Consider the following 18,037-nt stretch of genomic DNA (forward strand, 5'->3'; position numbering starts at 1 on the left):
CCGAGAAGCCGGAAGGCAGCATCGGCCGCTCGGGGGACGGGACGAGCACGCGTGAATGGAGGACGCTGCCCGGCTTCCGGTGCCCGAGAGGGACTGGGCGTGGCCAGGGCGCGGCAGCCACTGCCCGGAGCTCCAGCCTGGTGGTGGGCTTTGCCAGCTCTGACTCCGCCAGGCGGGCAGCCGTGCCCGCCCCCTTCCCTCCTCTCCAAGGAGGCAGCCACCAAAAGCCCCCTCGGTCCCATCCTGCAGAGCGGGCGGAAGAAAAGTCAGCTGGATGCGGCACTCGGGACCCCCAGGCAGTGCCTGAATGGGGTTCCCGAAGCCTCCGAATCCCACCTGCCAGGAGACTGGGCCACAGCTGGGCAGGTATTTTATTGGAGGTTCACAGATACAAGAGCTCCGAGCAGGGTCACAGCTTGGAGGAGGCCGGGTCGAGGGGGGAGTGAGCCCCCAGATGCTGGCAGGCCCCCGCCCCACCCTGGGAAGCTCCCATTCGAGCCCTTCTTGCGGGGTGTCAGGTCTGAGGGGCCCCGGGAGCCCGGGCGGGGGCACAGGCAGGGAGGGGGGCAGCCACTCAAAGCTGGGGTGCAGCGCACAAGAAGAAACCCAGGGGCCCCCAGGAACGGGCGGGGGGCCAGGAGGCAGAGAGGCCGGGCCGGCTCGAAGCTCGCCGCCCCCTTGACGGACAGAGCTTCCGACGGCCTCACTGCCTGGCTCAGCTTCAGGGGGGCCCAGGGCGCACGCCCGGCTCTGCCCCGACTGCGGGGCGTCCGGCGCCGGGCCGGCCGTGTCTCAGGGCCGCGTGTCCCGCCGGCGTGCCCGCCGGGGCCTCAGTAGTCGGTGAGCGGGTACCGCAGGAAGATGAAGACCAAGATGATGCAGGAGGCGGCCAGTGCGGAGCTCGTGATGTTGAATAGCCGTGCCGTCTTGGCATCCTCCACCGCCCCGTTCAGGTCGTTGAGGAGCTTCTTGTCCCGGACCTGAAGCCAGAAGGAGCAGTAAGAGCAGTAGCCAGGGCCGAGAGTGGACACACGGGCCAGGCGGGAGGGCGTGAGGGCAGAGGGCCCAGGAGACGGTGGCCCTGAGCCCGGGTCAGTTCCCGATTCGCGACCACTGCATGGGGCTACTGCCCAAGGATGTCCTTGCTGGGTGGAAATGTGCCCTGGACTTTGGGGGCGGGGCGGGGGAGGCTTGGGGCATCAGATCTGAAATTTACTCTCAGTTTACGAAACAAATAACCTGTATTTTTCCAATCCGAAAGAATACTCAAACCACCGCACAACTCAAACCACAATTCATCTCACACGCTAGTAAAGTAATGCTCAAAATTCTCCAAGCCAGGCTTCAGCAATAGGTGAACCGTGAACTTCCAGATGTTTAAGCTGGTTTTAGAAAAGGCAGAGGAACCAGAGATCAAATTGCCAACATCTGCTGGATCATCGAAAAAGCAAGAGTGTTCCAGAAAAACATCTATTTCTGCTTTATTGACTATGCCAAAGCATGTGACTGTGTGGATCACAATAAACTGTGGAAAATTCTGAAAGAGATGGGAATACCAGACCACCTGACCTGCCTCTTGAGAAACCTGTATGCAGGTCAGGAAGCAACAGTTAGAACCAGACATGGACCAACAGACTGGTTCCAAATAGGAAAAGGAGTACATCAAGGCTGTATATTGTCACCCTGCTTATTTAACTTCTATGCAGAGTGCATCATGAGAAACGCTGGGCTGGAAGAAGCACAAGCTGGAATCAAGATTGCTGGGAGAAATATCAGTAATCTCAGATATGCAGATGACACTACCCTTATGGCAGAAAGTGAAGAGGAACTAAAAAAGCCTCTTGATGAAAGTGAAAGAGGAGAGTGAAAAAGTTGGCTTAAAGCTCAACATTCAGAAAACTAAGATCATGGCATCTGGTCCCATCACTTCATGGGAAATAGATAGGGAAACACTGGAAACAGTGGCTGACTTTATTTTTTGGGCTCCAAAATCACTGCAGATGGTGATTGCAGCCATGAAATTAGAAGACGCTTACTCCTTGGAAGGAAAGTTATGACCAACCTAGATAGCATATTAAAAAGCAGAGATTTTACTTTGCCAACAAAGGTCCATCTGGTCAAGGCTATGGTTTTTCCAGTGGTCATGTATGGATGTGGGAGTTGGACTGTGAAGAAATCTGAGCGCTGAAGAATTGATGCTTTTCAACCATGGTGTTGGAGAAGAGTCTTGAGAGTCCCTTGGACTGCAGGGAGATCCAACCAGTCCATCCTAAAGGAGATCAGTCCTGGGTGTTCATTGGGAGGACTGATGCTGAAGCTGAAACTCCAGTACTTTGGCCACCTCATGCGAAGAGTTGAGTCATTGGAAAAGACCCTGATGCTGGGAGGGATTGGGGGCAGGAGGAGAAGGGGACGACAGAGGATGAGATGGCTGGATGGCATCACCAACTCGATGGGCATGAGTTTGAGCAAACTCTGGGAGTTGGTGATGGACAGGGAGGCCTGGCGTGCTACGATTCATGGGGTCGCAAAGAGTCGGATATGACTGAGCAACTGAACTGAACTGAACCAGTGGTAAAGAATCCGCCTGCCAGTGCAGGAGACATCAAGACACGTGGCTTAATCCCTGGGTCGGAAAGGCCCCCTGGAGGAGGGCATGGCATCCACTGTAGTATTCTTGCCTGGAGAACCCCATGAACAGAGGAGGACTGAACCCCTGGAGGGCTGTAGTTCATGGGGTCACAAAGAGTCGGACATGACTGAGTGAGCGCACACGCAGAAGAGGTGAATATGGTAAACTCTAAACCTCTGGGAGTCTGGGTGAAGGGTATGCAGGAGTTTCTGTATCTCCTTTCTGGCAACTTTTATGTAAATCTAAAACTATTTAGGGGACTTCCCTGGTGGTCCAGTGGCCAGGACTCTACACTCCCAATGCAGAGGCCCGGGCTGGATCCCTGGTCAGGGAGCGGGATCCCACGACCAAGAGTTCACACGCTGCAACGAAGACCCAGCACAGTCAAATACATCAACAAAATACATATTAAAAACATAAAACTATTTAAAATAACACAGATTGTTAATGCTGTTTTACGTACTTGAAAGTTGCTAAGAGGGTAGAAATTCAGTTTTCTTACTACCCCCCCCAAAAAAAAAAAAAACCCACCAAAAGGTAATTATAATTGAGAGGTGATGGAGTGCTAACTAACCCTGTTGTAGAAGTCACTTCATGCTACACACACGTCAGATCATCACGTACACCTGAAGTGTGTTCAGTGTCTCAGGTCGACTGTGTGTCAACAGCACTGGGAAAATAAGTGAAAGAGGAAGCTGGCCTCAGAGGACGTTTTGTGACTGGGTGATGGCCATCACAAGTGTGTCCTAACTTGACTGGTTCCACCTCATTTAAAGTTAGCTGGGATTGCCTGAGAACACACACCATGGGTGGACAAGAGGCAGCCCCCGGGGTCTCTGGGACGGGCTATTAAAGTGAAGGGGGCCCTCCCCTGGTGATCCAGGGGTTAAGAATCTGCCTTTCAATGCAGGGGACGTGGGTTAGATCTCTGGTCAGGGAACTAAGACCACATGCATGGGGCAACTCAGCCCACACACCGCAACAAGAGAAGCCCCCGCAGTGCAGCCAGAAAGCCCGCGTGATGCAACCAAGACCCAGCACAGCCACACACATGCCCGGGTGAGAGGAGTGGCCTGGAGTCCAGTGAGTCCTGGGGAGCTGGCGGGCGGCCGCGGACCTGTTGCCAAGATCCTCTGGCTGGGAGGAAGTGTCCCTGGGGAGGTGCCCCTGGCCTCATCCAGGCCGGGTCTTAGGAGTCCCCTTTCCTCCCACCTTCTCCTTCCATCGAGCCCAGAGAGGTGCAAGTCTGAGCATACTGCAAGCAGAGTCTGGGAGGAGGAAGAAAGGGAGCGAGGAGAGAGACAAGAGAGGCAGGAAAAGAAAGTCTTTGCATCAGTAGATTGGTGGATGGGTGGATGGATGGATATATGGATGGATGGATGGGTGGATGGATGGATGTGTGGGTGGGTGGATAGATGGATGGGTGGATAGATAGATGGATGAGTGGATGGATGGATAGATGGATGGGTGGATAAATGAATGGATGGGTGAATGGATGGAAGGATGGGTGGGTGGATGGACAGATGTATGGGTGGATGGGTGAATAGATGGATGGGTGCATAGATGGATGGATGGGTGAATGGGTGAGTGGATGGATGGGTGGGTGGATGGATGGATAGATGGATGGGTGGGTGTATGGACAAAAGGCAGGGGCCTGGGTTAGGCAGATAGATGGCACTGATGTCTGGCTGCCTGGAGGGTGGGTTACCCAGAAGGATGGGAGGAGGGATGGCGAGCTAACACAGGGAGACATAGATGAGCAGGAGGGTAGGAACGTGGAGGGGTGGATGGACTTCCTGTGGACACTCAGGAAAGAACCCACGGAGTAGGGATGTTTGGGTAAAGCCCAGGAGAGCGTGGAGACGCAGTCATATGCTCACCTGCAGGGAAAACAGGTATTTAAAGATAAACGTCCCCGGTGTAGATGCACCGAGGTCAGAGACAACCAGAGGCCAGTGTGGGGAGGGCAGAACCCAGAGGGGAGGGGAGCTTCACAGGCACTGTGTGGGGCTTCATTGGCACTTTTTAGCAGAAAAATGGTAGGCGCTGGCATTTTTACTCTGGTAATTCTGGATGCTGTGTGGAGAACAGACTGCAGGGGCAGAGGCTGGACAGAAAGCAGAAAAAAGGCTCACGTTAACATCCCAGGTGAGTGGTCAGGTGGGTCGTGTCAGGTCAATAGACATGAAGATGGTAAGAACTGACCTTTTTCTGGATCTATTTTGAAGATACAGCTGACAGTATTTACTGGGATCAGATGTGCAGTGTGATAAAAAAAGAAAGGAATTTGAGATGATTGCAAGGCTTTTTGATATACTGAAATAAGGGGGTTGTAGGACACTCCAGGAGGAGAACGTTTGTGAGTGATTCAGTAGTTTGATTTTTGACGTGAAGCTAGAAATGTCTTCTAGACATAGAGCTAGATATTTTGAGCAGGTAGGTTTTGTAGAGCCTAGTTCAGGGGTGAGGTCCAGGGCAGAGATACAAATTGGAGGAGCATCAACATAAAGATGCTACTTAAAGCTATGAGACTGGACGAGAGCACCAAGGGAGTGAGTGCTGACGTCGGGAAAAGGAGGGCCAAGGACCACGCCTGGGAGCACCCCATTAGGAGATCTGGGAAGCAGGAGGCAGTCAGGAGGGGAGGCTGAGACGAGCAGGCGAGAAAAGCAGAAGGAACAGGGCTTCCCTGGTGGTCCAGTGGTTAAGAATCTGCCTTCCAACGCAGGGAACATGGGTTCGATCCCTGGTCGGGGAATTAAGATCCCACATGCCGAGGGGCAACTAAGCCTGTGCTGCAAATAGAGGAGCCCGTGTGCTGCAGCGAAGACCCAGAGTAGCCGCCGCCCCCCCCAAAAAAAAAACCATCAGAAGAAAGCCAAAGAGAAGGGAAGGATGGCGGTGGGGGAAATGGCTGAATGGAGGAGGAATAAACATGGAGGAACGGAATGGATAAACGGATGCGTGGCCTGCGGGGGGCAGAGAGGTCGTTGGGTAATGTTGGCTGGATGAGGGAAAGAGAAGGAAGGCCCTTCAGGAAGTGAACAGACTGATGGGTGAGCAGTTGGGCCAGACAACTGAAGCAAGGAAATGAGAAAAACAGGAGGATGAGCAGGTGGATAAACGGATGGGCGGCTCTTTGATGAGCGCGTGTATTACTGGGGTGATAGACTGAGCGTGTGTGAAGGGAAGGGGGGGAAGATGGGTGGATGGGTGCATAGATGAATTGACACCAGCACAAGAGCTGACTACCTGGGTGGATATGGTGAGTAATTGGGAGAAAGGAGCAGAGGGAAGAAAGGGAGGGTGAATACACAAACGGATGAATGAGCAACTTAATTGAGAGGTGACTGAACAGGAAGCATGAATAAATGAAAGGAAGACACAGAAATGTACTAATGGTTGGCAGATGACTGGCTGGGGTGTGAGTCGGTAGATACAAGGTCATGAGGAGAAAAAAGTCGAGAGAGAAGAAGGATTGATGAATCCAAGTTTTAATGAATGAATGATTAGCTGTATTGATAGAAGGGGTGGCTAGATAGGGAGAAAGGGTGGAGAAGAGCAGAAAGGAAGGCTGTATAGTTGGATGAGTGAATGAGTAAAGTGAGAGATGGATAGAAAGTGTGGTGAAATAGAGAGGAAGAGATGAGTGAATGAACAGGCACGAGGTGATGGCTAGACGGGACCTCCCTGGTGCAGTGGTTTAGACTCCGTGGTGCCAGTGCAAGGGGTTCGGGTTCAACCCCTGGTCAGGGAACTAGGATCCTGCTGCCACAGACCACGGCCAAAACATGTTTTAAAAAAGAAAGAAATAAAAGCGAAAGTAAACACGTGGGACCTGATTAAACTTAACAGCTTTTGCACAGCGAGGGAAACTAAAAGCAAGGTGAAAAGACAACCGTCAGAATGGGAGAAAATAATAGCAAATGAAACAACTGACAAAGGGTTAATTTCCAACATATACAAGCAGCTCATAAAACTCAATATCAGAAAAACAAACCACCTAATCAAAAAGTGGGAAAAAGACCTAAACAGACATCTCTCCAAAGAAGACATACAGATGGCTAACAAACACATGAAAAGATGCTCAACATCGCTCATTATTCAGTTCAGTTCAGTCGCTCAGTTGTGTCCGACTCTTTGTGACCCCATGAGTTGCAGCATGCCAGGCCTCCCTGTCCATCACCAACTCCCGGAGTTTACTCAAACTCATGTCCATGGAGTCGGTGGTGCCATCCAGCCATCTCATCCTCTGTCGTCCCCTTCTCCTCCTGCCCCCAATCCCTCCCAGCATCAGGGTCTTTTCCAATGACTCAACTCTTCGCATGAGGTGGCCAAAGTATTGGAGTTTCAGCTTTGGCATCACTCCTTCCAATGAACACCCAGGACTGATCTCCTTTAGGATGGACTGGTCGGATCTCCTTGCAGTCCAAGGGACTCTCAAGACTCTTCTCCAACACCACAGTTCAAAAGCATCAATTTTTCGGCGCTCAGCTTTCTTCACAGTCCAACTCCCACATCCATACATGATTTCTGGAAAAACCATAGCCTTGACTAGACGGATCTTTGTTGGCAAAGTAATGTCTCTGCTTTTTAATATGCTGTCTAGGTTGGTCATAACTTTCCTTCCAAGGAGTAAGCATCTTTTAATTTCATGGCTGCAATCACCATCTGCAGTGATTTTGGAGCCCAAAAAAATAAAGTCAGCCACTATTTCCACTGTTTCCCTATCTATTTCCCATGAAGTGATGGGACCAGATGCCATGATCTTAGTTTTCTGAATGTTGAGCTTTAAGCCAACTTTTTCACTCTCCTCTTTCACTTTCATCAAGAGACTTTTTAGCTCCTCTTCACTTTCTGCCATAAGGGTGGTGTCATCTGCATATGACCATTATATCTACTACTGTGGGCAGGGATCCCTTAGAAGAAGTGGTGTAGCCATCATGGTCAACAAAAGAGTCCGAAATGCAGTACTTGGATGCAATCTCAGAAATGACAGAATGATCTCTGTTCATTTCCAAGGCAAACCATTCAATATCACGGTAATCCAAGCCTATGCCCCAACCAGTAACGCTGAGGAAGCTGAAGTTGAATGGTTCTATGTAGACCTACAAGACCTTTTAGAACTAACACCCCAAAAAGATGTCCTTTTCATTATAGGGGACTAGAATGCAAAAGTGGGAAGTCAAGAAACACCTGGAGTAACAGGCAAATTTGGCCTTGGAGTACGGAATGAAGCAGGGAAAAGGCTAATAGAGTTTTGCCAAGAGAATGCACTGGTCATAGCAAACACCCTCTTCCAACAACACAAGAGAAGACTCTACACATGGACATCACCAGACGGTCGACTCGGAAATCAGATTGATTATATTTTCTGCAGCCAAAGATGGAGAAGCTCTATACAGTCAGCAAAAACAAGACCAGGAGCTGACTGTGGCTTAGATCATGAACTCCTTATTGCCAAATTCAGACTTAAACTGAAGAAAGTAGGGAAAAACCACTAGACCATTTAGGTATGACCTAAATCAAATCCCTTATGATTATATGGTAGAAGTGAGAAATAGATTTAAGGGACTAGATCTGATAGACAGAATGCCTGATGAACTATGGATGGAGGTTCATGACATTGTACAGGAGACAGGGATCAAGACCATCCCCATGGAAAACAAATGCAAAAAAGCAAAATGGCTGTCTGAGGAGGCCTTACAAATAGCTGTGAAAAGAAGAGAAGCGAAAAGCAAAGGAGAAAAGGAAAGATACTCCCATTTGAATGCAGAGTTCCAAAGAATAGCCAGGAGAGATAAGAAAGCCTTCCTCAGTGATCAGTGCAAAGAACTAGAGGAAAACAACAGAGAAATGCAAATCAAAACTACCATGAGATATCACCTCACACCAAAGTGGCCATCATCAAAAGGCTATAAACAATAAATGCTGGAGAGCGTGTGGAGAAAAGGGAATGCTCTGGCACTGTTGGGAATGTAAATGATACAGCCACTGTGGAAGATGGTATGGAGATTCCTTAAAAAACTCGGAATTAAACCACCATATGATCTAGCAATCCCACTCCTAGGCATATACCCTGTGGAAACCAAAACTGAAAAAGACACATGTATCCCATTGTTCATTGCAGCACTATTTACAGTAGCTAGAACATGGAAGCAACTTAGATGTCCATAGACAGATGAATGGATAAAGAAGTTGTGGTACATATACACCATGGAATATTACTCAGACATAAAAAGGAACTCATGTGAGTCAGTTCTGATGAGGTGGATGAACCTAGAGCCTACTATACAGAATGAAGTAAGTCAGAAAGAGAAAGATAAATACCGTATTCTAATGCATATATACGGAATCTAGAAAAACGGTACTGACGAATTCATTTGCAGGGCAGCAACAGAGAAACAGACAGAGAATAGACTTACGGACGTGGGGAGAGGGGAGGAGAGGGTGAGATGTAGGGCAAGAGTAACATGGAGACTTACATGGCCATGTGTAAAACAGACAGCCTACGGGAATTCGCTGTTTCGCTCAGGAAACTCAAACAGGGGCTCTGTACCAACCTAGAGGGGTGGGCTGGGGAGGGAGATGGGAGGGAGGTTCAGAAGGGAGGGGATATATGTATACCTATGGCTGATTCATGTTGAGGTTTGGCAGAAAAACAACAAAATTCTGTAAAGCAATTATCCTTCAATTAAAAAATAAATTAGTTAAAAAAAAAGGGTGATGACTACAGAAAGAGGAGTGTAATGAGTCAAAGGATCCAAGAAAGGAACTTGATGGTGACCTCAGGGAAGTTACCTTGTACCTCTGTGCCCCCATTTCCTCATCTGTAGTTAACTGCACCAATCTCATAGGGTTTTGCTACCTTTAAATAAAATATTACATTTAATTAAAGAATGAGACATGCTCAGAAGGGTGCCTGGAATATATAAGCTCAATGAATAACTATTGCTGTTTGGTGGTTATCGGTATTTGCCGTCTTTTTGTTACTACTATGATTGCTATTAATGAGTAAGGGGGGAAACAGATGAATCCAGGGAAGAAAAAAGATGAGATGGAGAGAGCTGGCTGGGTGGATAGAGTAACAGTGATGGATGAGGTTGGGGGATAAACAGCGGGAGGAAAGGAAGAAAGAAATGACAGGAGGAACATGAGTTTAATGAGGAAGCGGATCAGTGAATCTAGGGATGGTTGGCAGCATGGAAGAGAAATTCTGGAAGGAAGGGAGACGAATATATGAATTTATAGAGAGAAAATGGACGGGTAGAGAGTTGAAAGGGTGGAAACACGAGTGCATGCGTTGGTGGGTGGACGAGGTGAGTGAGGGTCTTTTCCTCGCAGACCTGTCCCTTCTGCAGCCTCCTTCCCCATCTATAAATGGCACCTCCGTTCTCTCAATACATCAGATGAATATCCTTTGAGCTCCCTGGCGGCTCAGAGGTAAAGGATCTGCTTGCAATGCAGGAGACACAGGTTCCATCCCTAGGTCGGGAAGATCCCCTGGAGAAGGAAATGGCACCCCACTCCAGTATTCTTGCCTGGGAAACCCCATGGACAGAGGAGCCTCGTGGGCTGCAGTCTGTGGGGTGGCAGAGAGTCGGACACGACTGAACGACTCAACAGCAGCAGTCTTTGGTTCTTCTCTCTTTCTCTCACCTCATGTCCAATCCACCAGGATCGTCTACTGACTTTCCCTTCAAAATACAGGACCCGCTTCCACTCTCCGCTCCCACCCTCTGAACCAAGGCTTGACTGAGGCAACAGCCTTGATCGGGTCCCAGCTCCCCAACACCTTAAGTCCTTATGGGCTATCTCCCCCAGTAATAAGGACAAACATTTTTAACACAAGCCACATAATGTTGACTCTTCGTTTAAAATTCATCCAAGATTTCACTCAAAGCAAAACAAAATCCTACTGGGGCAGACACGATGCACGTGGCCTGGCCCCATACACCCCCTCTCTGGACCCAGCTCCAAGGCTCACCCCCATGAACTATGCTGGGACCATGCTGGTCCCTGAACCTGGCTTTGCCTCAGGGCTTTTGTAATACCCAGTCCGTTTTCCTGGAATCTGCTTTCCCGGATGCATTTATGGCTACTGCATGAATTCATTCAGGTTTATACGCAAATATCATCTCATCAAAGAGGCCTTCCTTGCTCACTGTATATAAAATAGCACCCCATATGTCCTTGATGATGTTTCATTTATTCTTCATAGCTAGCATCGCTACCTGACTCACATAAGCCTAAGTTTTATTACTGTCTGACTCCCGATCAGGAGGAAAGCTCTTCTGGACAGGGACCATGTGTTGCTTGTCACTTACTAGGCACTAAACATTATTTATTACTCATGGGACAAATGGATGGAGAGTGAAAGGATGATGAAGTGTTTGAATGAACTAATGAGTGGGTGATTGACTAGAAGAGTTTAATGAATGGATATGGTGGTTATATACAGGTCAGGAAGGGAAGGGGCAGAAGAAGGTGACAGGTACGATAATCGGTGTGGGCAAATGAATAAATACACAGATGCAGGGAAAACCGGAGATGAAGGTGTCAAGGGGAGATGGGGGAGAAGAAAAGAGATGAAATGCATCCATGAAGGTGTGTGGGCAACCTAGACAGAAAGAGCTGATGGATGGACCGGGTGGTTGGTGGGGTCGGGGGAAGAGCTGAAGAAAGTGTGTTAGACAGTGTGGATGGAGGAGTTAATGGGAGGCTAGAGGAAGGTGTGGGGTGAGCAAATGGGTAGGAGAAAAGAGAAGAAAGCGAAGGTGAGAGTGGGTCGTGCGGAGCCCTGAGTGCTAGGAGGAGGGGCCAGACTCCTCCCAACCAAGAAGTGGGGCTGGGGGTCGTCGTGAGCTGCTCAAGCAGACAAGCAGATGGCGCAGACAGAGCGGCTCCTGTCTGGCCACCCCCGCCCCCCGCCACAGCACAGGCCGTGACCCCAGGCTCCTGTCTGTCCTGCCCACACGGACCTGACCGCGCCTGGGGCGGGGGCCGTGGGGACAGACAGGGCAGTGGGGACACGGCAGGCCATCCTGCCCCTGGCGCTCCCGGGATGCTGTTTTGTTTGGCCGCGTTCTGCGAGTAGAGAAGGGGACGGGCTCAGTGACGGGGGATCAGCGCTCGGAGGGATCCAGGAGTCCAGCCAAGGCCTCCTGACCCCAAGGCCGTGAGGTGCCCTTGCAAGTGCCCATGACTGGCTGCAAACAGTGTCTGGAGTGGCAGGCCAGGAGACGTGCAGCTGGATGGACAGATGGCCGAACTCCCGGGTGCGGGAGCCCGGGCCAGCAGGTCCGCCTTCCCCTCTGCCGGGGAGGGGGCTTGCCTTGCTGGCTGCCCGTGCCCCCACCCCCCAGTAAGCCCCACGCCTCTGCCCTGAGAGCCCCCAGGGAAGACGTAGGGAAGCGCCCGGCTGGAGGCACTGTGGGGCCCCTACTGCCTCTCAGAAGCAACATCTCCCACCCCCCACCCCAGCGCGGAGCCTTGCATTCAGTTCAGAAACCTGTGACCTACCTACAACCCACGGCAGATGGACCTGCCCAGGGCCCGCCGGCGCCCACAGGAGCTTCACAGCCGTGCCTGGGTCCACGGGCTGCTGGCGGGACTGGCAGGAGGGCCCCGGAGGCAGAGCTGAGGCTGGGGGCGCTTCTGCTGGATTCCCGGGGACCTCCTTCCCTTTGCTGCCTCTGTAGCACACAAGCACACTCACGCACACACAGTTGTACACACGTGCATAGACACACTCATACATTCACACATCCACACATAGTTACATGCACATGCCCGCTGATACCTATATGCACACATACACAGAACACACAATTACACACACATGCACACTCACACCCTCATACAAATACACATGCATTCTCACGCCTGCACAGCTCAAGCATACACATACACACATGCTCACACCTATATGCATGCACGCACTCTTGCACACTCATGCCCTCGTGCGCACTCGCACGTACCCACACGCACACACACTCACGGGACACAGTTCCTGTCCGATGGAGCCCAGGGCTGGATACACTAGCCTGGAGATGAACGGGTGAGCAGCAGGGGTGATGGAGGCCCTGAGGATGAGTCAGGAGGCGGGAAGGCCAGGTGGCCAGGCTGTGTGACGCTGGGGCAGGGACGGGTGGGGGTGCTCCATGCTCAGAGCAGCAAGAAGAGCTGTCCCAGCCTCCATCCCCCTGGTGCCAGCCCGCACCCCCCCATGTTCCCGCTCCCCACCCCCGCCTCGGGCAGCTGCAATCAGGGAAATGCGCCCGGCCCCAGACACTCAAATCTGGGCCCAGGAAAAGGGATGACCTGGCGAGACGAGAGCCCAGCCCTTGGGGAGGCCGGAGGAGAGAGGGAGGCCCGGGTCTCCCTCCACCCCTCCGCGGGTTGGGCTCCAGCAGCCCCAGGCTCTTGGGTCCTGACACACCCGCAGGGATCTCCAGACCCCAAGTGTGAGTCGACCACAGCTCTCCCCCGTCCTGGCCCATTTCTCTCCACTGCACCCTCGAGGGTGGGGAGCGGGGGACGGGGGTATCCTGTCTGCTCCTTTCCGGCCAGCTCCCATCACAGCAGTGAGGGAGGGCCTTCTGAGTCGTGCACACCCAGAGTGTGGGGTCAGGCTGCATGGGACACACTCAGGTCTCCCTGCCCCGGCCTCCCTGCCCCACTCCCCCAGGATGGGTCACTGGAAACCGTGTGAGGGGGGCAGCTCCCCACGTGACTGTCACAGCCCCCCTCGAGTTCCTGCCTGGCATCAGGCTCCCTGTGCGCGGCTGGGACAAGGTCTCCAGCAGTGACGTCAGCCCTCCTCCTGTCGATAGGGGAAGGATTCCAAGCTCTCTTCACCTCCACGCTGGCTCCATCCCAATGCCCAGGGGCAGCTGCAGCCAGGCCTAATTCCCAGTCCCCCCCCAGGGGACAGGACACTGAGGTCCCCACCTCAGAGGCCAAACTGGCCATGCAGAGACCCTCACCCCGAGGACGCTGAGCCCTGCCAGGACACCCTGGAAGGTTCCCCAGCTCAGGACGGGATGGGCAGGCCCTCTGCTGTCCTGAGCTACCTGGCCAACCTCTGCGTCTCCCTAGGTCCCGCACCCTCTCCGCTACACCTGCTGCACCCACAGGCTTCTCTGTGAGGGAGGGGGGCCAGCACCGCCCCCCGGCTCTCCAGACCCCCCGGGCCCCTGCTCCACCCTTCCGGCTAACCTTGAGGGAGTAGGCCAGGGCGATGAAGCCCAGGCAGCAGAAGTTGAGGTAGACGAAGTTGAATATGGACCACAGGTAGTAGTCGTTCACCTCCGTGGTGTCTGGGTAGACCTCGATGACGGTTGCGGGGTTTGTCATGGTCTTCTTCTCCGCCAGGTGCTTGCAGGCCGGGGGGGCGCCGGCAGCCCGCACGCTGTCTGTCTTGCTGCTCTTGGACTCCATGGGGAACAGAGTGGGCGCCATGGGGGGCGAGGCCGAGGGCTCGGGGGCCGGGGCCGCCGGAGCCTGCAGAGCTGGGGGCTTGGACACACAGGCGAAGCAGCCCTTGGGCGAACCTGCTGGGGGCCTTGGGATCCAGAAGGCCCCGTCCAGGGGGACTCGGGCTTCCTGGGCGCCGTCCGTGGTGCTGGCCGGGGCTCCCAGCGGGGCTGGGCTCTGGCCGGGGCCCTGGGCCTGCAGGGAGGGGAGATGAAGAATGAGCTGGGTCCTCATCACCCTATGGGCCCACTTGGGCCCCTACAGACTCCCCCTGCAGTCTCATAAACAGCTCCAGGGACATGGAAATCCCACAGGGGCAGCCAGCTGCCGGCCAACCACCTGCCTTCCCCACCCCCACCCATGCCAAAGCCCTCCGAGCAGCCTTGGCAGGGACGGTGGGGGCTTCCCGTCACTTCGCCGTCTGCACACAAACATTCACCCACTGACACACAACAGCAACACCCCCACCCCCCCGGCACCCCGACTGACAGGCTCTTGCAGTGAACACAGCAAGCAGCACCCAGACACGGCGCACACACAGGGCACGCACGCCCACAATGACACGGCCTCCGCCAGGCTCTGCCCGGCACCTGCACGCTGGCACACGCTGAGGCTTGGGCCACAAACGCCAGCACCGCCGCCCGGCTCTCCAGACACCAGCACACCCCGTGCGCTCGGAGAGGCCGCCAGGTAAACAAGCCCGCACTGTGACCCTCACACACACCGCGCCACAGGCCCCGACACAGTCGCAGAAGGATGAACCCGCCGCCCGCGGGGGCTCCGAACTCGCGCGCATCGCCCCGGCCCCCCGACCCGGCCCGGAGCGGCGCTGGGACCCCAAGCGCGCGCACTCGCCGGGTGCCAGGAGCAGACGCACAGCGACACTCTGCGAAACGAGCCCTCTCAGACCACGCGCCCTCGCCCCGCGCCGCCCCGGGGGTCGGGCAGCCGGGACCCCGCCGCGCCCGCCACCGCCCGGCCCCCGCGGCCCCTAGCCCGGCCCAGGTCTGCCGCAGCCGCCGCCGGGAAGGCGCGCGCTCACCTACTGGCGACTCCTTGGCGGCCGGGCCCGACCCTGCGCTCGCTGCGCGCGTCCTTCCGCCGTCCCGCCGGTGGCTTGCTGTCCCGCCGCTCCGCGTCCCGGCGGCCAGACCTCGGCGCGGGGAGCGCGCGGGGCGGCGCGGGGAGGGGCGCGGACTGGCAGCGCCGCTCCTCAGCCGCCTGCGCGCCCTCCGCAGCGCCAGGACCGGCCGGCGGCTGCAGCCCAAGCCTGACTCACGGCGGCGGCGGCGGCGGCGGGCGCAGCCACCTCCCCGCCTCCTCCCGCCGGTGGGGTGGGCGCTGAGGGCGCCGGCCGAAGCGGCGACCCTCGCGGGCGGGCAGAGCTGGGCAGGGATGGGCTGTCCCGCAGCGCCCAGCCCCGGTGCCCGCGCCACCCTCCTGCGTCTCCCGAACCCCACCCCGCTCCCTGCCACCTCCCTCTGGCTGAGCCCCCAGCCCCTCGCCTGTCTCCCCCACCTGTCTCCCCGGGGAGAGCCCCTTCCCCTTCTGTGCTCCCCGCTGCCTCCCCGCCGCGGCTCCCAGGACCCTTCCCCTCTGTGCTGCCCCTTCTCTGCCCGGTGAGCTTCCTGCTCCACCGGCTCTCTCTGCGTCTCAGCCTTTGCCGCCACACACCTAGTCCCAGGCCCGGTGGGCGTCTGGGCCTCCCCAAGCCCTCTGCCCAGAGACCCCAGGGGCCCGCAGCCTGTCCTCACCAAGTCAGTCCTCCGTCTAGCCAGACTCCTGTCTGCGCGCCTGTCCCCACAGGACCCCGCTCCTACCCAAGCCCCCACCAGGGCCCTGGTTCCTCGTGAGTCTCAAGCCCCTCCCAGGCCTGGGGCCCCCAACTGCAGTCCTTCCCTAGCAGGGTGCCCCGCACCAGGCCACCACCCGAGCCCCTGTTCTGCACAGTCTTGCCCCTGACCCGGCCGGGACTCCGTCCTTCCTGAGCCCACCCCCACCGAGTTCCTGCCCCCACTTTCCCCCAGATCTGAACTCACGCTCCCCAAACCCAGAGCCCTGCCTGGGCCCAGGTAACGCGGCTCCCTCGTGAAGCCTAGCCTTGGAGATTGCGACCCCTCAGCTGATGGGCCTCTGCCCCTGCAGCCGGGTGTCCTTTCCCAGGCCCTGTGACACTTGTCCCCTGCAGCTCAGGCCCCCCACCTGCCCAAGCCGCCCTCATCCCCCTCCCAGGCCCCCAGCCCCGTCTACCCCGCCTCCCTCCCATTCTCTCTGACACTTGCCCCATATGGCTTGCCCTTCCTGCAGTCGTCCCAACAACCCCCTCGCCCTGGGGAAGCCCCGGCCCGCTCCTCGCCCTGCAGGGCCCTCCGGAGTGGTCCTCCTCTCAGCAGCGGCCCCTCCCTCCACCCCCTCCCCATGAAGCCGCCCTCCCGGTGGCAGCCTGGCCCCTCCCTCCAGCCCCTGTTCCCCCCGCAGGCTGCGCTCAAGCCCTTCCTCCTGTGAAGGCTGCTTCTGCTCTGACCGGCTCAACCCACCTCCCTTGTCTCCAGGACCCCCTCTCCTCCCAGCCTGGGTCCTTCCCAGGGGCCCCTCCTCCTCAGACTCCTGGCCCGCCTGTGCCAGGCCCTCTCTGAAGCCCCTTCTCTCGAGAATCCCTGCACACACTGAGCCCAAGCCCTTGTCTGCAGCCTCCTCCCTGGCCAGGCCCCCTCTCCTGTCCAGGCCCTCCGCTCCCCTGCTCAGCCCCCAGCCCTCTGGCCCCTGGCCTGGCCTTGGTTGGGGCTGATCAGGAACCCAGGAAGAGCTGGCTTTAAAGATGCTGCAAAAACCCCCTTCCAGGGGGCGGGGTCCCGGAGCAACGCCCCGCCCCTGCCTGACCACACCCTCGGCTGGCCCAGGCCCAGGGGTGAGAGGGTGATGGGACGTCTGGGGAGCCAGGTTCAGTTCTCCCCTCACCCATCCACCACCGCCCCCTTTCCAAGGGCCTGGCCCAGGGGTGGCCAGATCCGTCTCAGGTGGCTCCTGACCTAAGGGGCCCGTTGAGCCTGTGTGTGGCCTGGGAACCTGGTCTCCCTGGCGTGCCAGCTGGCCTCCCTGGGCCAGGCGCTGCCCAGGGCTGTGTAGGCTGCAAGGCCGATGGGCTGGCTTGCCCGAGTCCAGCTGGTCCTTGGGCGTGGGAGAGGGTGCCAGGCCCACAGGGGTCTGCTCCTGGTCACTGGGTGGAGCTGGGCTGCCTCTCCCCACTCCAACCACCCTGCCCCCACCCCAGCCCACTGCCCGGGATGCATCATCCCACAGGGCCTTCACCGCAGCAGCTGAGGGAAGGCGCTGGACTCAGGTCAGCTCCTGAGAGCTCAGCCCGAGACTGGGTGTCCTCCAGCCAGGACGTGTCCACCGGAGCCCGCTGGGCTGGCGCAGGGCAGGGCCGAGCCAGCCAGAGTGAGGGCCGGCGTTTGGAGCGGAACACCAGGCCCTGTGCTGGGCTCCTCCTGGCGTCCGTCAGGCCTGCAGCCAGGAGTACCCAGCTGTCACCTACCTTCCCGGGACAGAGACTCGAGGCTCAGGGTTGGGTCACAGAAGCTGGGTCCGAGCCCAGAGTCAGACTCCAGGGGCCAGAGAAGCCCGGCCAGTTGGGTGGAGCCGACTCCGGGCAGGACACCGGCGCCCTGCCGGCCTGGGTTGGGAGCTGGGGGCTCAGCCTGCACTAACAACCCATGTGGCATTCGGGGGTCTCGTCCCTGTGTCCCAGAGGCGAGGACACATAGCCCCCACCCCGCAGACCCGACAGCCTTCAGCCGAGAGTGTCAGTGAGCGAGGCAGGTGGAGGAGGGGGCCCCTGCCAGCCTGGGGGGGTGGGAGGCTTTGAGGACAGAGAGGCCCCGCACGGTCAAGGGGCAGGGGCCGTGAGGGCCGGGCGGCCTCCTC

The 18,037-nt window shown here is 56.3% G+C and overlaps 1 protein-coding gene across 1 annotated transcript; it reads right to left on the reverse strand.

Annotated features, from left to right (window-relative positions):
* Positions 1–353: 353 nt before the first annotated feature.
* On the reverse strand, positions 354–15,257 carry IFITM10 (interferon induced transmembrane protein 10). Its single transcript, XM_061156323.1, has 3 exons — positions 15,153–15,257; positions 13,853–14,305; positions 354–980 (listed from the first exon to the last, which is right to left on the reverse strand). The coding sequence occupies exons 2-3, from the start codon at positions 14,093–14,095 to the stop codon at positions 831–833; spliced, it is 393 nt and encodes a 130-aa protein (XP_061012306.1). The 5' UTR covers positions 14,096–14,305; positions 15,153–15,257; the 3' UTR covers positions 354–830.
* Between the last annotated feature and the right edge of the window lie 2,780 nt (positions 15,258–18,037).

Source organism: Dama dama, chromosome 2 (assembly GCF_033118175.1).
Source record: "Dama dama isolate Ldn47 chromosome 2, ASM3311817v1, whole genome shotgun sequence".
Taxonomy (NCBI): Eukaryota; Metazoa; Chordata; class Mammalia; order Artiodactyla; family Cervidae; genus Dama; species Dama dama.